We start from the raw sequence: 26974 nt of genomic DNA, 5'->3' as shown, positions 1-26974 counted from the left end.
AGAAGGGAGTTCAGTTTCCTTCTGGCTGGTCTAAATAATGATTTATAACTTATCTATCTATAATACAGCAATACATTTACCATCAATAAAGCCACTAGTCTCAACTTATACACATTAGAAAATGTGCCATATTAGAAAGTGGCACCCAATCTTTACATAACCTTCAACTCTCCAGCTTCCAATAGATGATGTAACATCAACAGTGAGCTGGGAGAACATTTTAAGTGTGTGTAGTTTCATGTAAAATTTATATTATTAGACTGTATTAGGATATTAGTATTAGTTTCTTACATAACCTCCTATGAATAACTTTTAGCCGATCAGAAATGAATGCTTGGTCATGTTAACGCTACATCAAAAAATGGAGGTTTAGAGGAAGTTTCTCAGGATGCACACACCTACTGCTGCTTCATGCACCTTGTTCCTTCGGCGTGGCTTCTTACCTGCTGAGCTCTCAGCTTGTTTTGTTTACCTCTTCCCTCCTGACACGTGGGAGAGGGAGGAGGTGGGAGGAGGGAGGGAATGGAAGGAGAGGGGAGGGCAGGCGGATTAACGCAGCGTCCCTGCCCGGTGTCCCTTTTAGACTACAACAAACACAACAGTGATTGAGAGAAAAGCGTACGGGACAGAAACGCATTTGCACCTGCTTGTCCTCCTCGGTCAGTGTCAGCATCTCTCCGTGCTCTCTTTCTATCTCTCTCTCTCTCTCTCTCTCTCTCTCCCTCCAGCCCCCCGGTGATCAGACATGTCTGTGTCCGGCTCGCAGACGCCTGAGGACGGACTCTACGGTGAGTGATGGTGGTAGATGGACCAGGCCGTTGTTTTGTTGTTTATTTATTTAATTGCTTTTAAAGCCACGACGCATAAGATTACTTGCTCACATGTAGCTATCAAACAGCCACTAGAGATGATGATTAAAGCTGCTTTGTGTGTGCACAGATCGATTTACATTCACAATGCAAATGTCAACAATGTGGGCAGACAATGTAAAGCAATGACCCCATTCATTCATTCATTCATTCATTCATTCATTCAGTCGCTCAGTGTTTCCAGGACTGATGTGCAGATATTCAACTGCCCATCAGCGGAGACATGATTACAACAGCGTGTCAGGCTGAGAGCAGGTGTGAGAGGAAGCCACACAGAGAAGAAGGCAGTTTGCTAGTTGTCATTGTTGTTGCCACTGACACTGTCATTGTGTAAACGGATTCCCTGACTCACCTGTTTGTATCTCTGTAAGCCAATTAAGCTGTGGAGATTTCCTGACGCTTATAGCTCCACTGTGCTGTGTGCACATTGCTTGGCACATAGGATGCTGGGTGAAACATGTGGAACAGTGTAATGGTGAGCAGGACACTAAGGGACTCTAGGAAAATTATTCAGGTGGGGAAGTGTTTGGACTTTAATTTTGGCTTAACAACACAAGGTTGTCAACTATAGCATGACCAATACTGGATTTATGGGCCAAACCTGATATTGGTAGTTGATATTGTAACACCCTTCACCCTAATAGCTCAACTCTGATTTCAAGTTTATTGTGTTAATTGGCCATTTCTACCTACATTGAAAATTACTTAGCAATTACCAAACACATAACAAATGTGTATCCTGTTTACTAAACCTTCCAGCTGCTCTCTCTTTTTAAACTAAGGGCCTCTAAATGAAGTTATTACCACCAGTCAAGTTTCCATCCAAATGTTGCGCAAATCTGAATCAAAATTTCCAGAAGAACTGGCAAAAGAAAATGCAAATAATTTCTTATGATCACATTTTTTTCTAGTGCACTTTGTCGCATTTTGTTTTTGTTGATAAATAATCTTTCCAGCACTTCTACTCTGGCTTTTAAAAGCCCAAAATGAAAATATGCATAAAAACTGGTCACTGAATAAGTGAACAAGGCACAGTAATATTTTGTGTGTTATTATGTTGGTTTGTGCTTAACATGCATTATATCATAACTAGATATGATATATTTAACTTTACTGTCTCTCTTTTATGATGCAGAATCTAATCATTAACTAGCTAGCAGCAGGAAAAAAAAATCACCTTTATGGTCCACAGAGCACACAAAAGGTGTTTCTATTTTGATGTCATTATTTAGGCTTTTTCAATAAATTTTGCAAGAAAAACATGGAAGCAAAAAGTAAATATGAGGTGTCATAAAAGCCAAAGACCCTCCAGTGGTGCAGACATCCCTCTATTAAGCAAAAAGTAAAAATAACCTCCACACCCTGATCATTTGTGTGCAGTCCCTAACCTGAAAACAGGCATTCACAACAAACATTAATCTGTTGTGCTGCAGTCCATTGAGTCTTTTAACATCCAGCTCTTGTCCACATTACATAAAGCTGATCTGGCAGTGGCACAGATGAATGTGTACAGGATTGCACCATAGAAACTGATTTAGTGCTGCAGAATGGCGACAGATAGATAAGTCAGGCAGCAAGGCAGCTGTTATGTCATAACTCCCCTCTGTAGACAAACAACTAGGGCAATGGCACAGTTTCCCCGCTCTGTCCCCTCCGCCCGCCCCCTCCCTCACTTAATGTTTCTCCCTCCTGTGCTGCTGTTGGTGTGATTACACAGTGTCATAAACCCGGGTAAAGCAAAGATTAAGAGGGACCAGATGAGAAAGAAGGATACTTTGGTGGGCAGATGAGGTGTTGATGTTTTGTAAATGCTGCCAAAGTCAGAGAGGGATACAGAGAGCATGACAAGAGAGAAACAAGGGGAGGAAGGGAGAGGGTGAATGGCTAATCTCTAACAGAAATAAGATCTTACGTAAGCAAGCATGCTGTCAGCCTGAGTTAGCCCTGCCCTACTGTTTGGCTGTGGGTGTGGGCACGCCAAACACACCAGCATGCATATGTGTGTATGTGTGTGTGTGTGTGTGTGTTTGTATCTGTATATATATGTGTGTGCATGTGTGAATCTCTTCCTGCTCACATACCCAATGAACCTCCATTCATATGTCCATTCATTCATATGTTGTGTGCGTTTTCATTGTCAATGATAGATGTGTTATATTATATTCTTCATACGTGTGTTTTCAAACATAAGTGTAACACAGCACTGTCCATCCTGAACTCAACATCTCTCAGGTCATGTCACAGGACATCCGTGGTGCTGCTTAGCCTATAACTCACCATATGTCTGAGCACAACACACACCTGTCCACACCTAAGCTATAGCATTTTAAAGGAAGCAAATGGGCTTCAGTTGTCACACATCTCTTTCAGGGCTCTGTGATATGGCTGAAAACAAGTGCTCTGACAAAAACATTAAGTGCTGCATGAGTGAAATAAAGTACATGCATCATTTTAAGCCTCAGAATGGGATTAGGATGTGTTATCTGTCAGAAACAAAAGCTGTAATAGTCAATCTCTAAAAACAAAAAAATCCAATGAGTTGGTATGACAAAAACAAACAAACAATCATTTGGAAAATATAAACTAAAATTGAAACATTCTGAGAAAATGTCAGGAAGGTTAATTCATTATTTTAATATATTTAAAAATTATTCTCAGTCTTCCACTGTTCATTAAATTTAATTACAGTCTGCCTGCATTTTGTAAAATACTAATAGTTTCATCATATCTGGACAACACAATTCTTCAGATTTTTAATTAAGGATAATCACTAACATCTTGTCATTATTTGATTCCCAGTGACAGATCTACTCTCAGAATAGTGTGCAGTAGTAGAAAATTACAACAAAAAGTCTTACACACTCAATAAAAGTGACTCAGTGTAAACACTCAGTTTTAAAACTAAAGATTTGTTTACTTTCCTCAACACGACTTGTTCCTGGCTCATTACAGTCTAATATATGTGCATGAGGCCCCCACTGCTTTCTGCTTCCTTGCTGACTGCCTGTGCATCATTACAAACTCTGCTGCTCGTGTTGTTTCCTCATCAGGCTCCTGGGTCGAGCTGGAGGAGCTGATTGCAGCCGTGAGCCGCAGGGAGAGTCTGACAGGGCCACAGGACAGCATCTCCTCCGCCCTGCAGGGGGAGCTGGAGAGGATCCTTCTGGAGGCGCAGCTTGAGTGTGAGAGGAGTAGAGACAGGTAATGATGCAGATAGTCTTTGTGGCTCCTTTTGTTTTGTTGGGGGGTTGAACGGCACAGTGAGGTGTTTAATTCATTTTTTAAGTAATGAGTTTCATTCTGTGCTCAGTGGAACTTTGCTTTTCTCAACATGTGTTTGCTTTCTCTGTTTTATTTTGTTTTAATAGAAATACTGTAATAAATTGCAGTCTGTCCATTTCTTTATACTAAATCCATATGTAAAAGTCTGTTTGTTGTCCACAGTCCTCCGCAGGTGGTGACTCCACAGCCCACTGGTTCCCCAAGACCAACTAGTGATCAGGACAGTGACTGTGTCACCATACAGGTATTCAACACTGACATAGTCTGACATATCTCATAAATATTCAGTTCATTCTAACTTCATCTTCCTTATTGTAATCTACAAATCACATTTACTTACACTGCATTGCATTTTACATTAATACTAGATGTTTTTATAATGATTTCGTTTCAGCACAGTTTAAAAATCAACTCACAGAGACATGAGACTTGCTTGAGATCAGTCATCGATTTCATGGAACATTTATTTGAATTTATTTAGTAAGTTATTTATTCATTAGAATTTTAAAAACTCATTGGCAATGCATTCAAGGGTGCCTTACACCCAGGGGAGATGCCAAGAAAGTTTGGGGGTTTTTTTATATAAAACTGTCTTTGTGGAGTTGCTTCTACTAATGGTATGTAGTTTGAGATTTCCCCCAAATCTTTACAAGACATATGTTTAAACTCAAGATGGAAGTGAATATCAGCATCAGCAATGATGTATGTGTGCTCAGGTTAATGTCACAGTCTCATTTTTATATTTTATTATTTTCCCTGTGTCTACTCTTCTTTTTCTACTGTTGGACATCATCTGATCCGTCGTGTATGTTGCAGGAGGAAGGTGAGCGGCGAGTGGACACGGACTGGGTGTGGGATTGGTCCAGTAGACCAGAAAATATGCCACCAAAGTAAGATAATCTCTTTTAAAGTCATTAATTGCATTACATTTTTTATGTATTTATGTTTGCTGTGATGTCATACTACATCCCTAAGTTGGTAAAGTACTTGTCAGTACTTGTGAAGATGTGTAGGTGTTTTAAAAGAACAGAACTTTTTTGCCAAGAGTTAGAGGAGAGGATCAGTATGACACTCATACTGTGGAGCCAGAGGCAATTAGCTTAGCTTAACATATAGACTGAAAACTGGGGGGGTGGGGGGGCTGGTTCTGTGGAGAAACACATGAATCACCCTCATTTTTATATATTTTTTGCCACATGAACAATACGTCTGTTTGACAGGTAGCAGTTCTTAATGGTCTCAGACTCTCAGTACTTCACCACCTGTCTTGCATTCCCAGTCTTCTCTCTTGTGTTCTCATTATTTCTGTTTATTCTTTTCCCTTCCTATCTTACCTCTCCCTGCATCTCTTATCTCTGGCTCCTCCTCGTCCTCTCTCCTTTCTCTCCTCTGCAGAGAGTTTGTGTTTCAGCACCCGAAGCAGCCGGGCTCCCTCAGTGTTAGGAAGACAGAGGTGATGAAGAGAGGAATCTTCTCCTCCGATGTTCTGCTCATCCTTGTTCCCTCGCTGCTGGCTTCACACCTGCTCACACTTGGAGTCGGGTGAGACACACGCACATACACAGACTCACTTTTTGCCATGTCATGTTAATTAAAACCTGTAGCAAAAACATTATAGCACTGCTCAATATAAAACGTGAATCTTGTAAAAGGGGTGGTAAATATGCACTTGATGGCTACATACATGTTATCGTCCAAAAAAATGGAGGCTAAAATTGTTCCCAGCAACTTCTCCCATGTTGAAGACATGTAAATAAAGAAACAGAGTATTGTTCTTGTACTGCAGTATACCATAGAAATAGGTAGTCCAATAATAACAAATGAGTAGCTTAAATTAATGTTTTCAAAAAGTGTGCTTGTACCTTTAAAGGACCTATTTGTAAACTTTGCCATTGCTAAATATCTAGCATTAGCATTAGCTGTTTACTTACCAGCCTAGTAGAATCGTTCAGCATCAAACATCATTCCTTAGCTCCGAAAGCAACGCCAATGTTAATTCTTGTCTCTATCACATCTTTTCTTCTATTGGAGTTAGCATGCTAACCAGCTAGCCCTGGTCCATCACGTCACTTTCCGATAGCGATAGTTACCATGGATGTATTATAGGAACTGCACAGTGGACTCAATGATGGCGCCAAGCCACTTGAAAGAAAACTGTTTGCCTGGCACATAATCCAAAAAGGTTTGTAGCTTCTGGGTTTGCTTCAATATTGTACGACCCACTGAACACGCACATTAGTGTTTCCCCTGCCGGCTGCACATTCCTGCTCAGCCCATAGGCTTTACATTGGAATGATAAAAGTAACTTTTCTATGCTCCGAGAATGTTTTACAAATATAAACTCGCCTTGGATTATATATTTAGAATAAAAAGACTAATAACCCAACTTGTTTGCTTTTCTAAGTGTCTCATTAACAGTTTTACAGACATCTATATAATGGTGGTCTATGGGGGAAATGCCTTTTTGGTCGCAGGGGATTTTTTTGTTGCAATACCGCAAGTGGTCACTGGGAGACAAAACCAGCAAAGGCAGAGTGACTGCGCCAGATTCAGTTCTTATAATACATTTACATCAGTTACTAGGTAGTAAGTTAGTTAGCTAGATGCTAAGAATTGCAGCTTAGGTTAGAGCAGATAACCATTCTGTTTAATCAATTTTCTTTTCACTTTTGCTCTTTTTGTTTTTGGTTTTGCCAAGACTAAACAAAAGACACCATCCTCCAAACTCTTGACAGTCCTGCTGTGCCTAGTTAGGGTTACTATTGTACAATCATTGTTTGAGGGAGAGGTTTAGCTAATAATTACCACTTTCTCTTTTCTCTTTTTAGGATCTACATAGGAAAGCGATTGGCTGCTTCCACAACTAGCACGCTGTGACGTCAGCTGTAGGCCATTGACCCCCCTTCGCTAACAGTCTGGCCAGTAAGGTCACAGTCTGCCCTCTGTACCGCACTAATTTGCCTCCTTCCTTCTTCGTCATGGGGCAACCATAGGACCCTGCCTGTCTGTACCTCTGTCTCTGTTCATCTGTACGTCTGTCTACCCAGCAGCAGTCTGTCTTTGTGTCGGCCTCTCTGTCAGTCTGTGCATGTCGTAGGGCCCGGGGAGCGGATGGATGCCCACCAATGAGTCAGACTGAGGTCACTTTTACTTTCCCGGAGAGTAACACTGATCTCAACCAGCTAAAGCATAATCAGAGAGGAGAGATTGCCCAGATACAAGAGAAAAGAGAGAAGGAGAGTTTTACCCAGCTAGAACAATAAATCCCTTTGATAGGAGGAGATGAAAACGGTTAGCTGGGAACAGTGTGTGCAGACAAAATGAGAAAGATAATATGTGATAGCCTTTCTCCCAACCTTTGAAAGAGCAAAATGTCTGTCATTTGTCAAAAGTAATGACCCTCTGTAAGACTGAGCTGCTGAGAGTGGTTCTTGGAGGTTTTCTGCCCTGATGGTTTATCTAATGTAGAGAGTTTTAGTTGGCTGAGTGAATGTAGGAGTGGCTCTGGTTGTGCTTTTTGTCCCGTAAACCAATTAAATATTTGACCTCCGACAAAGACAATCATGATCCCATTAAACTTCACTCCTCAAAACCTTAATGTGCCTCTTGGGTCTTTTATTCTTCTCTTCCACTCTCATCCTGGCAGTTTGTCGTACACATGTTCATCTCGTTTAATAAATACACAGAAAGTGAAGCGTTTTCAGCCAGCGAAGCACAAAGATTTGCTGAAGTAAGCTTGGGCCAGGAATTTATATTGGATGTGGACTATATATATTGTCAGTTTTGGGCTATGGTTGTCTGGAGATTGTTTGTAGGTAATCAAAGAAAACAAAATGGAAAGATTTTTACAACCTACTGTGTTAACAACCTGCAAATGAACCACAGCATCTGTTTAAAATTTATGCCCTTTTCCTTATGAGGTAAATCACCCTGTTGATTTGTCCTGATAAAGACTTTGGTGTATATTTCACTGGTGTTTTTTATACCCTGTCTCCACCAGTGATGACTCTCCCTGTTGTCTAACTGAGCTCTTGCAGAAACCTTATGACATCACAGCAGCCTGTCTGTTTCCATCTGTCTTTGTCATTCCTTACCTCACATAAGTCTTCCTTTACTCCTTTTTTTTAACAAGCTGCTTCCTTCACCAGTGAAGGATTTGACGTTTTATTGCTTTCCCATAAACCAGAAACCCGTTTCCTCTTAACATCTCATGAAAATAGCTGGCCTGGATTCTGAACGGGGGAGAAGCCGGAGAAGCACGCTGAGGTTTTCGCTCTGCTGCTTTGGACATAAACGTGCCCATTTGTTGTCCAGCTTGACCAAGCCCAATGAGTTTATCAGCCATTAGCGGAGTGTTTGATGTAAGAGGTCCTGCTGAGCTTGTTAAGCTACTTCTAAACACACCAAGCTGACGATGCAACAACAAGCCTGCCTTGGCAGAGCACAAAAGGTTTCCATTCACAGATGTCCACATGAAACACACCCACAAGCACACATGCAAACTACTGCTGGTACATGTTTTGGCTTCACGTTGTCAATAGATGAAACAATTACACAAGCTTAGGAAATATCCGTCCACCGTCCTTGACTTACATTAATTCATTTATGTTAAGTTTAATTGAAATGGTTGATTGATTTTGGATGTATCAGCTTCTGTTTTCTTGTTGTACTTTTGGCAAATTTTTGGCAATAATAATATTGTCCTCACCAAAATTTAGAAGAGAAAACAAAAAAGAGCAAAATAAATAATCAATCAAAATGTGTAGTTTAAACATCCATTGTGGTTTACAGATCATCTTCTTGGTTCAGCTTGAACCACTGCAGTTACGCAGTTGAGATTATTATTGACACTGTAGGTGTGTTCACTTTTGTTTTCACATCTCAGTTAAGTTTTTTAGATCAATTTTGATTTCGTCCACAAAAACTACGACAAAAAATATTCACTGACATTTTTCACGACAAAAAAAAACAAACAAACAAAAAAAATTTAACTCTTTTAAAACAAAAACTCAACGATTTACTTCAGCTAGCACTAAACAATAATGTGAAAGACAAATGAATGAATAAATGAGCTAATTAAAAAGTTAATGCAGTCTTAGTCAACAACCTGCAACCACCTCCTGATTGTCCCCCTCCACTCAAAATGTCTCTTCTTCAAAAGCTGCTTGACATGTTCACTAATAATAAATAAATACATTTCACTAACTTTATTTCTTGACCAGTAATGTTAGCCTACATTACTGCTTCTTGGAAGGAAAAACATAAGATTACAACTTGTCCAATAGTTTGTTTCTTGCCTGGTTAGATGACATTCTTGCATCATCACTGTGTTCCCAGTTGTCAACAATTGTTTTGGTGAGTTCAGCGTTACCAGATGTCAGTTTTAATAGACAAGAATGATCCTATAAGCCATGAATTTCGGCTGTGGATTATCCCTGATTCAACTTGCCCCAGTCATTTATCCACAGCTTGGGGCAAACAGACAGTCACAGGTGGGACAGGCTGTTGTAAATCACCATGCTCTCGCAGTTTTATCCCCTGCTGCTGTGAACCTTAGTTAATTCTTCATAGCAGGGGACTGTGTGAAGATCTGTCGACCCTGTAATATCCTCCCTGAAACAGGGGCAATTACTACAGTGAACAGCCTTAAATGCCATGTGTGATTTTCCACAGACCTTTCAGATACATGTGGAGTAGGGTGATAAGCATGAGTCGGAGCATTTGGTGTTACGAAAGAAAATATAAATCCTATCCTCATGCCTCGTCCCTTGTAACTGTTGAAGGCAGAAAAGACTGAGGCCGAGACAGAATGTGGAAGAAATCTGTTCATTTCCTGGACTGAACTTTAGAGATCGGACATCTGTCTCCCTGGGAAATGCATTATTTTCCCGCTCCTACAGTGCTAGACAGGAAATAGAGAGTCCAGTTTCAAAGAGTTTGGATGTAACAAAGGAATTCAGTCAAACTGGCATGGCGTCTGCGCCTCAACATTTCAAACAAGGTCACTAATTTCAGCCTCCATCTCAAGTAACTTCACTTTACCACATGTGGCCCACTTCCCCTTCATGAACCACTTATTATAAGGAATAGTAGGTTATGATTCCACATACACCCACGCAAAAAATTATACGCAAAATCGTGTACAGCTTACCAAACCACACTCCTACACAAGAGTGAAAAAGTTTTTTGGTTCACATTCTGTGGGCTTTATGCATTGGCTTGATCACCAGTATTTTATCTTTGCTTCAATAAATACAGAATTTATGTTTGTAGGGGGAGATCACTGTGTCTCTTCAGATTTGACGTTCAGTATGCGCGACGAATGCCCTGCCGGAAACATTTTCAGGCAGAGGTTCTTGCATTTTTCATAGTCTCTGTCACTCCTGAGAGCGCAGCACCAATTTGACTAATCAGCCTCATCTCCGACAAGGTATGGAGGTGAGACTGGGAGAGCGGAAGAAGTTCCTGTGTGTACAAGAATGATGAGGGGTTTTTTCTTCTTCTTCTTTTTCTTGTCATGTACCCAAACACGTGCACGTCATCTTGTATCTGCTGTGTTAGATTACACAGCAGACAGGGGCAATAATTGCTTCCACGTGCTGCCTTCCCTCTCTTCCTCTGGTGTACACTTCCCTTTCTTCTTCGTAGTATAATCGATCACGCTAGCTGAGTATGGCACAGACGTGGTTGCGAGCTGTGCTGTGTCTGAACAAATGACCCAGTGTGCTTTCACACACATAAGAGCTGTTTCCCACTGTTCGGTGGACCTTTCTAAACCAGACATGCTCGGTCTCAATGCGCCAGAAGTATGAGGGATTAATGAGAGCACCTGGAATAAGACTCAATGGAGCACAATGCAGCACTGTTCAAGCTGCTCGCTATTGTGTAGGTGTGTTTTGTCCTCACATCCTGAAGCAATAGTCTGATCACGTTTTGCTTCGAAGAATCCTTCATGAACATGTTTTGCACAAGAGTGAGGATTCATTTTTCACATTTTAGATGAGGGTGTGGGTTTATAATAAATGAAGAGGAGAGGAGACGAGGTTAAAGCTTGTCGGATGGTCTAATAGCTTCAACCCCCCCCCCACACACACACACACACACCTCTCTTCGCTCAAATCCCTGTTTATTTCCTCTACACATTTTCTGAAAATGTGAATGTGAGAAAAGTTTAGACAAGAAACAAACTATTTGACAAGTTGTAATCTTACTGTTTTCTTCCGAGAAGCAGTAATGTAGGCTAACATGAATTTGTTTATTATTAGTGAACAACTCAAGCATTATCCCCTTTTTTAACCGCCATGTCCCACCCACACCTTTGACCACAGTCGAATTCTGAGGTGGTCAGAAAAAGACGTCGTACTAAACAGGTCTCTAAAGCCAAGCTAGCGGCTCTTTAAGGCTACGGTTGAACACACCGTGAGCTAAATGCTAACGTCAGTGTTGCTAACACGAGACAATGACAATGCTAACATTTCTGATGTTTAGCAGGTAACGTTTGCCATGTTCCCCATCTTAGTTTAGCATTTTAACAAACAGCACCAAACCCAAAGTACAGCCGAGGCTGATGGGAAATTAGTTTTGCAGGTCATTGAGGTGGTATTTTGACCTGATTGGTAGCACTACGTGAGGGGTTAAGCGATCACCAAATACACTCTGAGAGGACCATGAATATCTGAAACCAAATTTAAAATCCATCCGATAGTTGTCGAGAACTTTAACACAAAACCTCAAGGTGGCGCTAGAGTAGTCAGGGATTCACTGAAGTTATTAGTATTCATACAGACCTAAAATGTCATGGCAGTCCATCCAATAGTTGTTCAGATATTTCAATCTGGACCAATGTGGTGGCTTGAAATTTCCATCTCTAGAGCTGTGCTGCTAGTGTGGCTAAAAAAGAAAAAGGCAAGGGAAAGGTCAGAAAATGGGAAAGGTTGCATTGGGGGGTGTTTGTGTGAAAATCAGAGAGAGAGAGAGAGAGAGAGAGAGAGAGAGAGAGAGAGATTTACAGAGCTGCATGACCAACTTGGTGTCAAGTATCTACAGTGATGATTTACAGCAGTCTCCATCTACAGTATGAGGTGTGTAGGTGTGTGTGAGACATGCATTGAAATGGAGTGAGTGTGAACGCATGCAGCTGGGGTGAGTGACTGAAGGAGCAGCTGGCTAGTTTGAGATGGTCTGAGAATGAACTCACAGTTCACACATGGCAAAACCATCAGCCGCAGCTTCTACTGGCAACTTTGCGGGGGCCATCATTACGTATACCCTTGCATAATACCGAGAAATTTGGTGAGACACTGAAACCACATTGTTGTTTTAGAAACGATACGTTATCCCATCGCACTGAGGCCATTCTGAGAAAACCTTTATGCACCTATCATCAATCTTCTCACATAATAGCCATGTTTTTCCAAGAAGGGCGTTCAGGTTTATGTTACTATGTCCACAACTCAGACAATTTTGAGTGATTTTACAGAAAGATATGAAGTAGGCGGTTCGGGCAGGTAAATGGAATTGGAAAAAATATAGCAATGGTTTTATACGTTTCCTGTAATTTTCCAAAGTTGGTTTCTAAGGATTAGAAAAATCCTGTTTTTGTTTTTTTTAAATGCACAACCCAGACTAATAGTTTAAACCCACATTCAGGTCAAATAAATATGTTTGCATCAGCTTTGGTTTGAATATCTCAAGGCCAAGGACTAAATGAGCAGTGATTCATTTCTAAAAAAACTTTCCGTTCCATATTAGCTCTGAATAAATTTTCTGATTAATTTTGGATCTATAACATTTAATGTATAATTTGTATTCATGCCCTCTGTGCTGTGTTAGACGATTCCAGGAAAGTCGACAGCTTTATCCACCATGACATACCAATTTGGCTCAAGAGTTTGCAGTCTAAATATTCTGCAGGATGTGGGTCCATTTATTAAGCTTCTGCCTTGGGTTCAGAGTTACAGTCTGTCTAATACCAGAAATTCAGGCAATTTAATGCTGTAATTTCGGGTTTGGAGTGAGTTCCCTCTACCAGTCTGGGGTGAGGTGATAGATGCTGCAGATTTAATGAGCTGTTGGATCAGACCCCTCTGACTTGCTGACTGGCTGCTGTTACGTAACTTCATCAGGTAAGACAGTGCAGAGCTTGTAAGACATTGCATCCCACAGCGTAATGAGCACTTAAGCACTCAGCACAGGAGCAAAGAGACTTATGATCACCTCCAGCTGTGGTTTGCCGCGTTGTAAAAGTCTGTGTCCATTCCTTCAACATAAGGGTACTGAAGTAAGTCGCTTTATGAAAGAACCTCTTGTAAGGAGGAACCTTTATGTGGTGAGTTTAATGATTATTTTCTTTATTACTCTAACACTATAATTTCTTTCACATAAAAAGTTTTCCTGTATCATCAGGAAATCTTTTTCAGTTATGCCAGAAAACATCGAATCTATGAGAATGAAGATGGATTCATGTGTGCCATTTGTGTGGTATAGTTATGAGACTAAAATAGTATAGAATAAGCATAAGTAAGAAAAGTCACAATATTTCGTACTGACAGTGAGTAATACTACTATATGTAGTCCTTAAGTAAATTACACAAACATTTCTGCACAGCACAACCACTGACAAATAAATCCAAAGAGCTTGATAGATGCAATCTGCCACAAGAAGAATAATAAATGATGTAAAAAATGTGTTTATAATCAATGTCAAATGTTGAGTTTAGTCAAAGAAAAGCAAAATATATAAATAAAAATGAATTTCCTCTGTGGGTGGATTTGATGAGAATAAACAACATTAATAAAATTTGTATGTCTTGCGTTTTTCTCCTTTTTTTTCTTCCTTGGATTACAGTAAAATATCTTCCTTTGTTTTTCTCTTAATGCTCCACATGCTTCCTATTATGTACCTTTAATCATTCCTGTTGCTGACCTGTATGTCTTGTTTTCTTTTTCGGTCCAAAGCTTTTGAAAAACGCTAATTGTCAGACCTCCCCTGAGAACACAAACAGACCTCACTGCCTTTTTATGCAGCATAAAGCCACTTTTTCAGGTCAGCTGTGTATTCTGTTGTCATTGTGGCAACAGCAAGGCTATAATCTTTGGTGTCCAGCTACCAGCTCACCATACGAAGACTTACGAGCATGAATATCAGAGTCTTGGGATGTGGTCATATCACTATCATGAATAAAAATAGTCAGGAGATGGTGTCAGACACATTTGGGGTTTGGTTTTATCTCTGAGCCAGATGCAACGTTCACTGTCTGACCTCATCAACCGCACCATGATGTGACTCAGCCCAGGTCCTCCAGCAGGCTGATGTGGTCTACTGAGCTCTTTGCTGCAGCTGCCGACCATGCATGGAGGTCTGTGGGGCTTTTTGTGATCCAGAACCCAAAAAGCCTGTAAAGGATCAGTCTGAAAGCCAATCAGAGGGCAGATAAAACTCTGGGTGTCCTGTTGCTGACTGGATGGAGTCCATATCAGTGCACAACAAAAGACGAGAGCAGCGGTATACAGACTAACCACAATGAAACACCTGTGGGATGTAGGGAAACTATGACTCATTCGCTGCTGTTTGTTGCTATAGATACTTGTGTTTATCCTTTTACCCGAAGTGGGAGCATCATCTTGTTGCCACTGAGACTTGGCTTTCATGGAATTACTGATGGATTCAAACATTAATACAGATTCAGTACTTTTTTTGAGCTCAACGGTAGTTACTCATCCGCAGAATAAGACTCGCTTGGTTGAAAAAATAAGATGCAACAGGGAAAGAAAGAGGGAAAAACAAACATCATTAAGACCTGAACGACCTCATCTCTGCCAAATGTGGCAAGTCGTGTGGTGCCAGACATGCTGACGACCTGGAGGCCGTGTGAGCCAGCAGCCTGTCTGAAGCTCTGCTGGCCGGTTAACACGGCTTGTTAAGGCGTGGGCTCATTTCCTGACTTTGCCCAGGGAAAGAGGGAGGAAAGCAAGGGCATATGGGAAAGGTGTCACATCTGATGCCTGGAAGGAAAGTGAAAGAATTTTCCTGTGTGTTCAGACAGAGTGTGAAAAAAATACTAGAGGTCTGATTGCTGGAGGTGGGAAACACATTTTCAGAAATACACCCCAAGCCTGAACTCAGGAGTCTAAAAATATTAGTTTGGGTTGAAACATGATTTCAGCAGCCAAAAGTGGGTTCCCAGAGTGGGATTAGAAGCTGCTCATGTACAGCACATTTGTGTAAGAGCCTGTGGGAATTGGTAGCAGCTAGTGGGAGCCAATGCAATAGAGTCTCCCCAGGTCACTCCTTCTCTGCATGGGGCCGTCTGAGGAAGGTTTTAAAGGCAGGTTCAGGCTCTGATGCTCCTCCCTCACTAAAACTCCTGCAATCTTCTTTTCACATTCACACACTAATTCAGACACACACACACACACACACATACACACACACACATACACACACATACACACACACACACACAAACTGCCAGCAGCCTCTATTAGGCTTAACATGACAGTCTTGCCTCACTTGTGATTCAAAAAAAGAGGCAAGGACACAAACACACCACTCACAGCAGACGCAGACATACGGGAAACTGCCATTGTGTCACATACAGGTAATCACTGCAGAGAATCTGCTGATCTGGGACCAGTTGGAAGGACAAAATGGGTGTGTGGACAGCCTTGATACTGGCCTCGCATCTGCTATTAAAACTGTGCTTACACGTGGAAGCCCAGGCTCTAGGTAAGTGTTGTTTGAAGTGTTTTAATTTTCTTTTCATATCAGTTATTTAAAATGTCATAACAATTTTTGCAAAATGCGTAAGATTGATTGGTGATAACTATTTTATATTTTATTGTTTATTTGTTTGTTGTTTTAATTTTAACACACTGGACAACACACAAAAAAAGATATCTTTGATTTTATTTGAATGCAACATCCTGCCTGTGATGCAATCCTCCATTTTCATTATCTGTCAAAAAAGATTTAATGGCTCCACCACTGGGTATTTTAACACACTATGTATGAGTTCAATGCATAATGGATAAAGCAGACACTGTGAAAGAGAATATCATATGCAGACCCAAAGAACACAAAGGATTAGCCATGGTGTGTGATAGTCACTAAGGTACGAATAAAATGCTAAATATCCCTGTCAGTTGTAAAAGAGTCAAATACATTTTTATGTTTGTGAAAGGAGGTAGACTAAGATAAAGAATATAAGTAGACAGAGTTTCATCTTTCTCCTGAAGTAAAGTCACCCTGCTTTTCATATCTGTGCAGCTGGATCTGCTTGATTACTCCAGCTCAGGAGATTCGGCTCTCTGGCTTGTATTAATTCAAACAAAGTCCCAGCTAGGTCACACACATGGGAATAATCAGAGACGATCTGGGCGCAACATTGAACTTCAAGTCACACATACACACAGACTCTGCTCTCTCTCTCTCTCTCTCTCTCTCTCTCTCTCTCGCTCTCTCTCGCTGACACACACTTCCAATCACACACAAACTCGTTCAAGGTCACACACACACACACACACACACACACACACAAACTCGAGCTGCAGTCGACTTGTAGAAATGTTGGTGTTTATAGTTTATCAGCTTCTTTCAAATCACCCCAGTTGATTGATGGCGTGCCTTTCGTGCATCCATTAATCCCTACAATCTTTCGGCGATAGCTGACTGATGTTTTGTATAAAGCAAGTCCAGATTAATGGAGTTCATCATCTATCATTTCCCTTGCAAATAGCATATTGTCTGCCTGACTGGAATTCACTGTGTTTAAAAGGAGTGAGACCGATTTAAAGCTGCGGTAAGTGATATTTAAGCAGCACAAAACAGCCGTTCTATCTCTGCAAAGGGTTATTGGGGTTATTGATCAATATTAATGTCTCAAGGATGACTTCACTGGGAGATGAGATTACTGAAATTCGAAATTCACTTTCTACTCTGAGCACAAAGACTCCCTGGCCAGGGACAAAGTGTATCTTTACAGCGGGTGTAATCCATATTTTTATCATAATGATGTATCAAATAAAAATGTGAAATCAATGTGACAATAAAGGGAATCACTTCTAATGATGAAATTAAAGAGAATTCTCACTTGAATTGGCTTGATAGGGAGTTTTATCTCAGTGTTTAGCTGTACGGGACACAACTTTATTGTTTCGGTTCACTCTCACAGCTCTCATAGCACTAAATGGCGGAAAGACACAGTTAGCAACTAGCTGGCGAAACATAATGGAGCGCTTTGCAGCTAAAGAGCCAGATACTTCTCTCAGGAGATGGTATCGATGAAAAACATTGGAGAGTTCAAATTGGCCAGAAACATGACTCAGAAAATGAACACATAAATATTATTATGACACTATTTGACATCATGAAGTAAAATGGATCTCTGGTCGCATTAGCTTGGTTACTCATGGCAGTAGCGAAAAATGTGACCTCACTGTTTATGTTAACTACATACTGATGTTGATGATGTCATTCCTTCTTCACTGGTAGTGGTTGACTAAGTTTCTCATGAATTTCTGATAAGTCACAGCTTTCTACATCCAACCCCCAAGTGTGAAGCATTTGTTAAGCACTGAGAAGAAGAATGCCGACCATTTCTACACTTTGTAGTAATCTATAACCCTGACAGATTTATATGCTGGTGTTAAGGAGAGGGCAAGACACTGGATTACTTTATGGCTTTCAGCAGAGCTAGTTTTATGAAGCCTGAAATCGGAGGTTAATCAGGAGGTGAAATGAGGCACTCTCAGGATCTCTGGTGTAAGACAACGCTGACCCCCACAAAGCCCTCTGTCCAGAAGACTTATGAACAGCGGGATTGTGTGTTTATGTGCAAGTGTGTGCGTCTTTGTAATGTTGTGGTAACTCCTAAAATGTGAAGCGCACAATGACTATCATTTGTTCTCAAGTTGTTTTGTTCACTTTTGCAATTTTTCTTTGTCAGTTTAACAGAGTAATAAGTCACATGACTGTTTGTGCAATACTCACCAGGTGATTTTGGCAATCGCAAATACAAACGAAACACCATGTGAGCAGGCGTTTTCAGTGGCTTAGTCACATTTTACTGCACACATTCCCCCCCCCCGTGTCATGCTGAGATACACCATGTGCCGGACAAAACACACAAGGGACCACGGACAGAGGACAGAGATAAAAGAAAGAAGAAGAGATCTCATCATGCTTTGCAATCTTGGCTGACAACAGCCAGTCTCTGGGAGCATTTGGGAGCAATTTTGCTCCCTCGCGACACAGGGCCTTGTGGACTGCTGTTAGGGTACTTGTGTATTCATGATGTGTGCAGATGGTAGACTAGAGATTCACTGCACATCCTCTCCTGGCCTGCCCAGTTCCCAAGTCACGTTATTAAAAGAAGCCTCTAAACATCAGCATAAGTGTACGGCGTCTCTCTGGCATTTCACTCCCACTAAGCCTGTCAGGAGATATGTCTGAATTCTGCCATACAGCTGCCTGTGAGAACAATGAAGGGATATGAGAGCTCACATACATTTTATCAACCAAACAGCTTTAGTACAGACCTAACCAAACACAGAAAAAACAACATACATCCAACAGAGGACAAGCAACCACAATGTGGAAGCTAATGGGGATCCAAATAAATAAATAAAGTCACAGTACATAGCTCAGATGTACTTAGAAATCCACCAGCCAACTCTGTCTGCCAAGTTTGTTCTGACTGATTGACACGGCGTCGCAAAACAGCAACAAACACCGGGTCAACATCATCATCTTCTTGTTGACTCAGGATGTGTTTACTCTGGGATCGGAGCGCGGCTGTGGGTTGTAAATATTCATATCTCATCATCCATTACTCATGTGCTTTACCGCTTGTCTCTTTCCCATCCCTGTCAACAGTCTATGATCTGCTCACCTCGCCTGATTGCCTGCCAGACCTGCTGCAGGGGGGTCTGGCTGAGCAAGGGGTGAATGAGGCTTTCATCCTAGCCTCCTTCAAGTTGCAACCCAAGACCGGAACCACTGTGTTTGGCCTGTACAACCCACGGGACAACAGCAAGTACTTTGAGTTCACCGTGATGGGGAAGCTCAACAGAGGTAAGAGAGCAGGAAAGAGGCTTTGGCACAGTGTAAAGCTGCACTAATCCTATTTTTATATTAACAATGGGTTAAATGACTGTGTGTAATGTGAAAGGGGTTGATGATGATAAACCTTCAGAGAATTATAACAAGATTCTGCAGTTCTCCACAGCTCAACAAAGCATTTAAGCTTCTTTCTGCTCATTGTTTTGGTTTTTATGGTCGCAACTTTACTGTTTTAGTTCATTCTCACCGATCTCATCAACTTTGTCTCATCAAGTTATATTTACCTCAGGATTGGGAGGAGACAAAAACAGAGCTAGAAGAAGAGAGACTATTCTACTTAGATTTGATGGGTTGCCACATTTCACACCACTATGGACAAAATGTTAGAAACACCTCTAGTAAATCGTCACCTCTCTGTATGAACTCAATAATAAACATAAAATAGAATAATCAACAAAAACTGAAAATTTAGTGATGATCCTCTGACGTTTCATAGCACTACCACCAGGTCAACATTTCAATTTATCCAATAATTTCCTCGTAGCAAAACAAATCTAAGAACAGTAGTCGTATCATTGCCAATTAGTAAATGTTAGCATGCTAACGTGCTAAACTAAGTTGGTGAACATGGTCAATTTTGTTACTAAACATCAGCGTGTTAGCATTGTCTTTGATGTTACCATTTCGCTCAAAGCACCACTGTGTACAGCCTCACATATCCGCTAGCATGGCTGTCTGTCTCTGTTATCTCTTCACTGCTTCCTCTTGTTCTGCTCTGTCCTCTCATAGCTGTGTTACGCTACCTGCGGACTGACAAGAGGATGAGCTCGGTAACCTTCAACAACCTGGTGCTGGCAGACGGCCAACAACACCGACTGTTGTTCCACCTGAGGGGGCTGCAGCAGCAGGGGCCAGGCGGGGTGGAGCTGCATCTGGACTGCAGGCTGGTGGAGACGGTCAGGGATCTCCCTGCTGCCTTCCAGGGTTTGCCAGCAGGCTATGGTATGGTGGAGCTAAAGACCATGCAAGCCAGAGAGCAGGTGACCCATCACTTACAGTATTTCCATACAATAATGAATATGTTTCTGACTCAATAATGGATCTGGAGGTTTCCAAATGGCTTAGTCATCCACTTTGACTTTTTTTATTCCAACAGGAGAGTTTAGACGAGCTCAAACTGGTGGTTGGAGACTCCTTTGAGAATGTTGCTTCATTACAAGACTGCCATTTCCAACAAAGGGACTCCGTCCAAACTCTGGGTAAGATTCTTTCTTAGGAAGTAAACGTCCATGGAGACGGCCAAATGTTCCCAGGAAAACAATCACAGCGGTAGGAAAACAACAGTCACTGTTTCCCAGAGAGACTTGAGAGCCTCTGCTTCAGTCAAACAAAATAACAGTCCCTTTCTCTTAGGGGTCAATACGAAGCAGCTGTCAAATCAAATGCTGGAGTTAACAAAGGTGATAAATGAGCTGAAAGACGTCCTCATTCAGCAGGTAAATACCACTAACAGTTCCTCTGAGGCCACTTAATCCCTGCTACCTCACCCCTGACCTCCCCGACAGCTTGCCTGACTGCATATAAACGTGTTTATGTTTGACCTTTTGTAGGTCAAAGAGACCTCATTCCTCAGAAACACCATCTCCGAGTGTCAGGCCTGCGGTAAGAGAATCTCCAATAACAGTCATGTCCCTCGCCAGTAAATATGATGCTTCATGACTACTTTAGGATAGTTTAACAAACAAAATGAAACTATGATATTCCTCTGTTGTTTTAAAGGCCTGGGTGGAACTGAGGTGGTGAAACCAAGGTGTACCCCAGGTGTCTGTTTCCGTGACGATATGTGTATAGAGACAGCGGATGGTGTTGAGTGTGGACCCTGTCCTGATGGGTACACTGGGGACGGTTTCAACTGTGATGATGTGGACGAGGTAAGGCTCAGTGTGTGTGTTTTCTCTACTACTCTTGTGAGAATCAATGAGTTTAAGACTTTCAGATTAAGGACATTTACACAGTAAAGTGTGGTCATCTGTGCCCATCCTCAGTTCTTGTATTTCAGGGCTAACCTTATGGTAAAGTTAAGATGAGTAAAGTTGGCCTATACCAACAAAAAATCTTATGTAGTTCATATATCACCTGATGACAACATAGCTGCAAGTTTAAATACCGGTTTGGGATCCAGATGAAAATCAGTGTGAGCTAACAGCTTGTTAAATCCTCCCTCACCTCCAGTGTAAACTGAAAAGTGCTCAAAGGGAGTCCGTGAACTACAGCATATACCTTAAATACGTTTGGCCTATTGTGGCATACCGTCTGCGTGAAAAACAGGTGTATTTTCACTGTATTTTTGTCCACTTATCTTAAATTCCATGCATAATACAGCAATAAATATGTTGATCAATTAGCTCGGTGGCAAGGTATTTATTTCCACCATTTGATGCCAAAAGAAGATAAATATAAATGTAATGGGAGGGTGGGTGGGTAATGTGCAAATTGTGTTCAATTCCCATGATGCAATTGTGGGCCTGAGGCTGTTCCTTTGTTGGCAAAATTTGTATATTTTCACACAGAAACTCTGCCACTGGATTTGAACTGGGGATGCTATAATCACAGAACATGGTATGCATCAGCAGGTCACCATGACGCCCCCATTTTAGACGATCTTTGTTTGAACATACAGAGCTGTACCACAGGGCATTATCTACTGTTAGTGTACTGGCTCTCAGTGAAGCTACGAGCCTGGGAATGATGGTTTAGAAAGAGTTTTGTTTTTATGAAATTGGGGTCTCTGAGTTCTGAGTGAGCTGACACAGGACTTTAAATTTGAATAATTCAGAACTGAGATTCTCCAGGCCTCAAAAGGTCTATGAGAAATTTTACAGACTGATTTCACCACCAGGTTTTTTTGGGAGTTAGACAAAGAATGTGGCAATGGGATCATGGAACTGGCACACAGGGTCTAAAGGCACATAAGTTAATATGGTGTCATGGGGTTTGGGGACCAAAGCTGTAGATAAAGGTAAAAGTTTGGCAATTTAGTGAAAGTTGAGGAAAGACTGTTGCAGATGGAGGTCCTCATAAGGATAGAAGTACAAGTATGTGTGTGTTTGCACTGACCTCTTTTCTAAGGACTGGCCCCTTCAGCATTCTCTTTTTTGCATGAGCAAAAGTGTCATCAAACCTAAAAGCTTTTGGGGAGAAGCCCTGTGAGAACCACATACATTTTGCAGCTTCAACAGAGCTCATGTCCTCCTTCCTGCAGTGCCAGTTTAACCCCTGCTTCCCCGGAGTGAAGTGCGTGAACACTGCCCCGGGCTTCCGCTGCGACGCCTGTCCTCTGGGCTACACCGGCCTGCCAGTGGAGGGTGTGGGAGTTCTGTTCGCTCAGACCAACAAACAGGTAAGACAGTGGATAAAATATGGAGGACAAAATGAGATGTCTTTTTAATGGATGCATACAAATGACATCATATATCAAAAAAAGACATGTGATTGCACTTTGCATTACAGCCCTCAAATATGAGTATAATTGTTAAGTGCAAATGGAATATCAATAAAATAGTATATTTACTGATCATCTAAACTTAGTTGCCAGTTATTAGGTGCAACTAGATACAATTGTTATTATTGTAATTTATAAGAATTTATGGTATCATGTACTGTGTTTTTAAATTATGATGCTCTTACAAGTAAAAGTTATAAATATGAATACTTATCATTAAGGAACCCCCTGCCCCAAAAAAGACATTTGAAAAGACTTTTGAATGTGGATCCCCAGAAAAATGAACCAGTAACTTCTTTAAAAGAAAATCTTAAAATTACATCTACCCCTTCTCCCTCATTGAAAAATCCCCAATCCATATATTGTATATGCAAATAATTTTCATTTCAGATGCTCAACTTCTGGACATTAGATGAATCCAACTGTATTGAAGAGTCCAGTCTCAGTGTTTGTGACCTGGAGGTTTCAGATTTCGGCATCACACTTGTGTAAATTCCATCACTGGCCTCAAACCAGTTGTGATGTCGCATAAAACTTGAATAAAATTTAAGATGCACGCAGAGATACTTTCATCCTCCGGCAGATGGATGTGAAAACAGTCTTTTAGTATCAAATTCTGCACATACTTTATTCTGCACTCTGAAGATCAAACGTCCAAATGAAGTGACAATAAGCAAAACATATTTTTGAGCGGAGGGGGACTTTAACATAGCGTACATTTTTATTGCTGCTTGGGAACAAAGCACAGGTTAAGCCTGGGAAGAATGATGTAACTCTTTAGTTTTAGCTATAAAATATCAGTGTATGCTTTTGAAATTATCATAAAAAGTGGGGAAAAATTGTGTAATTTTAGGATCCGTCTGACTCTTAAAACTGATGTTGAAGAAGAACCTTGAAAAGCTTCCTGTTATAACATCAGATATCCCATAAATAAGGGGATGAATATGTGCTCTTACACTCAGAAACAAACATTACTAAGATTTTTGGGCAAATTATAATATGAAGAGTAGTGTGGTGAATGTTAATCTATTCAACAAATGACAGGTCAGTTTTCTAGATGTTTTTACCAACTTTTTTTGAAGTGCATGCACAAGCAATACTGAACTGAAGAAATCAATAAAGTGTTCCCCTGTTAACCCCTTTGTGAAATATGTAATTAATTAACATGTACCAAAGAGTACTTACAGTGTCATTTAGCCCCTATCAGGACTCATGGAGTGATGTGGCCTCTTTTGTGTGTGTTTTGTGCTGTGATTATTGTATCCCTGAAATATGAAGAGAAGTAAAGATGGTAAATGGTCATGAAAACAAACTTTTGGATGATTTCAAATGTTACATTAGACTCATGTTGCACAATACAGGTGTGCGACGACATTGACGAATGCAAAGAACCCAACAACGGAGGCTGCACCGCAAACTCAGTCTGTCACAACTCTGTGGTAAGACGACTGTCAGGTTCCTACAGGACAATCATTTCCATTTGTGTGTGACTTTTCAAACTGCGGTGTGAGGAAGCTCATACGTAGCTGCCCTTACTCCTGCACAGGGCTCCTATCAGTGCGGCAGCTGTAAGTCAGGTTTCACAGGAGATCAGGTGAAGGGTTGTAAGCCAGAGGTCAGCTGCAGCAACAGCCTGACCAACCCCTGTGATGTCAACGCCCAGTGCTTTGTGGAAAGAGATGGGTCAGTCACTTGTCAGGTAGGATTTCACACCACTCACATATTCTTATAAACAACTTGCACACGCACACACACTGTTTATAACCACACACAAGTGAACATACTAGCGATCTGATTTTCTGAGAGGTTTCATTTGTCTTGTCAGTGTGGAATTGGCTGGGCCGGTAACGGGTACCTGTGCGGGAAGGACACCGACATTGATGGATACCCAGATGAAAAACTCAAATGCAAGGATGTGAGCTGTAGAAAGGTAAAATCATTTCTTTTCTTTTTTTTTTAAAGTACTAATTGTCAGCAAATACAACCTTGTTGTGATAGGCAGGCCTTTTTGAAATTCTTTTACTCTAACATCTCATTACAGGATAACTGCATCTACGTTCCTAACTCTGGTCAAGAGGACGCCGACAGGGACGGCCATGGAGACGCCTGCGATGACGATGCAGATGGTGATGGTATTCCAAACGAGCAGGTTGGTGGAAATGTTTTAACAAATCCATGGAAGCACACAGGGGCTGCAACTAGTAATAAAAATAGGGGAACACGCACATCACAGTTTCCCCTTTTCTCTGACAACTACTACAAAACCCAAAGATATTCAAAGATATAGTTGGATATTTTGGGAAATAAGCTTATTGGCTTTGTTGCTGAGAGTTATATCAGAAGATCCATACTACATCTATACTACTAAGTCATGGAAGTAGCATCAGTTACACATTTAAAACAGTCTTTAAGCTCATCTAAGCTAATTGGCCGCTAGCAGTAGCTACATGTTTACTTCATGAGAGTGGCATCAATCTTCTCATCTAACTCTTTGTGAAATGTTGAACTAGTCCTTTAAACTTTAAACAATCACTCATCAAAATCATTTATTTTGATCTGTTAGTGGAATTCATTGTCTCAGCTCTAATACACACAAACACACTTTTACTTCACACCAGCCTGTCTCTGTCTGTCTCAGGACAACTGCTGGTTGAAGCCCAACTTGGACCAGAGGAACAGTGATAAGGACAGCCACGGCGATGCCTGTGACAACTGTCGCATGGTGGAGAACCCTGACCAGAGGGACACTGACAGCGACGGCAAAGGGGACGCCTGTGATGACGACATGGATGGAGATGGTATGGAGAGAAATTACATCACCAACACTGATGCTCATGTTATATAACCGGCATCAATGAAGGCATCCACTCATTGCTCTGTTCTCTCCTTCACATTTGAACCATTTCCTATAAATTACAAAAAAATCACAATGATGAAGACAGAACTTACACTAAATTGCACATCTCTTTTAATCATGTTGTAGAAATATATCACTGTCGTAGCGTGGATGGTTTTACAAGGCAGCTCAGCAGTGGGAAACAGCACTTCAAAAAAAAAGAAAAAAAAAGTCAAAGGCAATAGCAGTGTGACCCCAGAGCGAACACAGGCTTTGATCATTCACCAGTATGATTACACCTCAAAAACCCCCACAGGAGAGAAGATAGTTCTTCCTCTATCGCTGCTGCTTGACCTTTAAGCATTTGTGCTGCTGCTGCTGCTGCCTCCATGCGAAGAATAAAAAATAGCCTCTGAACACAAACTGGTGTTCGCCTACATAGGAAATGCAACAGTGCAACCTAGTGGTGAAGTTAGAAACAACATGCTGTGAAATGAATCAGTGATCACGCAGTAGTGTGGATATTATGTCTGTGTCCACTAATCAAATATAAATTCACTCAGTGGCTGATCAATGTAAATTTTCAATTACTGGCAAGTTTGCCAAGAAAATGATTGATTACTCAAAACTTAATTCAGATCAATTAAGTAAACACCCCACGACTGTATCAATGTAATCAACACCCATATTTGGTTATAATTTCACTGGACAGGAATATGATTTGTTTTGTAATAGGGTTGCCACTAACGATTTTTTTTTTTTTTGCATTATCATTTAATCCGTCTATTAATTTTTCATTTAAATGATTAATCGTTTGGTCAATAAAATCCCAATACATAGTGAAAAATTATCATCAGAATTTCTTAAAGCCCAAGGTGGCATTTTTTGATATCTTTAAATTGCTTGTTAGATTTTCAGTTCACTCTAAAATAAGAGGAAGAAATACAGCAACAACTGAGAGGCTGAAATTACACAATGTTTGGCACTTTTAGTGGAAAATTGACTTTAATTATTAATTATTAAAAAATTATGCACATTAATTTTTTTTGATCGACTAATTATTCTATTGAGCGAGCCAGAATATGTGACAATGAAAACAGTTTGTATTCTGCTGCAGTAAATATTCTCTATACTGACAAAGTAGCTGAAGCAGCTGTGCCTCTTCTGAATATAATATAATTATACATAACAACAATCTTTATCCACTGCTGTACAAGGGGACAGGCGTGGCTTACCGTGCTAAATGACACTAACTATCTCATCTGGGTGAATGGGGATCAGGCCTGAAGAACTTCCTGGACAACTGCCAGCGAGTCCAGAACAGAGACCAGCTGGACCGGGACGGAGACGGCGTGGGAGATGCCTGCGACAGCTGCCCCGACATCCCCAACCCGAACCAGGTCAGTCAGAGCCGGATAAGTGGT

The 26974-nt window shown here is 41.0% G+C and overlaps 2 protein-coding genes across 2 annotated transcripts in view; both read left to right on the top strand.

Moving 5' to 3' along the window:
* The first annotated feature begins 545 nt into the window (after window positions 1–545).
* On the top strand, window positions 546–7749 carry LOC111656778 (BCL2/adenovirus E1B 19 kDa protein-interacting protein 3). The gene is made up of 6 exons (XM_023408620.2): window positions 546–788; window positions 3920–4070; window positions 4314–4395; window positions 4968–5041; window positions 5547–5693; window positions 6980–7749. The coding sequence occupies exons 1-6, from the start codon at window positions 746–748 to the stop codon at window positions 7026–7028; spliced, it is 546 nt and encodes a 181-aa protein (XP_023264388.1). The 5' UTR covers window positions 546–745; the 3' UTR covers window positions 7029–7749.
* A 7754-nt stretch (window positions 7750–15503) lies between these two features.
* The window catches only part of thbs4b (thrombospondin 4b), a 16047-nt gene continuing 4576 nt past the window's right edge, over window positions 15504–26974 (top strand). The window contains exons 1-14 of the mRNA XM_023408664.2: window positions 15504–15879; window positions 19027–19224; window positions 20002–20252; window positions 20369–20471; window positions 20626–20708; window positions 20823–20874; window positions 20992–21143; window positions 22475–22612; window positions 24076–24153; window positions 24261–24413; window positions 24540–24644; window positions 24756–24863; window positions 25353–25512; window positions 26832–26950. Coding sequence (XP_023264432.1) covers window positions 15801–15879; window positions 19027–19224; window positions 20002–20252; window positions 20369–20471; window positions 20626–20708; window positions 20823–20874; window positions 20992–21143; window positions 22475–22612; window positions 24076–24153; window positions 24261–24413; window positions 24540–24644; window positions 24756–24863; window positions 25353–25512; window positions 26832–26950 — 1779 coding nt within the window. The 5' untranslated portion in view covers window positions 15504–15800. The remainder of the gene's footprint in view (window positions 15880–19026; window positions 19225–20001; window positions 20253–20368; window positions 20472–20625; window positions 20709–20822; window positions 20875–20991; window positions 21144–22474; window positions 22613–24075; window positions 24154–24260; window positions 24414–24539; window positions 24645–24755; window positions 24864–25352; window positions 25513–26831; window positions 26951–26974) is intronic.

This window comes from Seriola lalandi, unplaced genomic scaffold, assembly GCF_002814215.2.
Source record: "Seriola lalandi dorsalis isolate HSWRI2012SDOR001 ecotype SW California unplaced genomic scaffold, Sedor1 jcf7180002054370, whole genome shotgun sequence".
In the NCBI taxonomy this organism is placed as follows: domain Eukaryota; kingdom Metazoa; phylum Chordata; class Actinopteri; order Carangiformes; family Carangidae; genus Seriola; species Seriola lalandi.
This window is presented reverse-complemented; position numbering and strand designations above follow the sequence as displayed.

Bases quoted from the DNA above. Each gene is read 5' to 3' on its own strand.
- LOC111656778 (XM_023408620.2), top strand. From the start codon at position 746: ATGTCTGTGTCCGGCTCGCAGACGCCTGAGGACGGACTCTACG. The intron at 5,042-5,546 runs GTAAGATAATCT...TCTCCTCTGCAG, and splicing joins CCAGAAAATATGCCACCAAA to AGAGTTTGTGTTTCAGCACC. The intron at 5,694-6,979 runs GTGAGACACACG...TTCTCTTTTTAG, and splicing joins CTGCTCACACTTGGAGTCGG to GATCTACATAGGAAAGCGAT.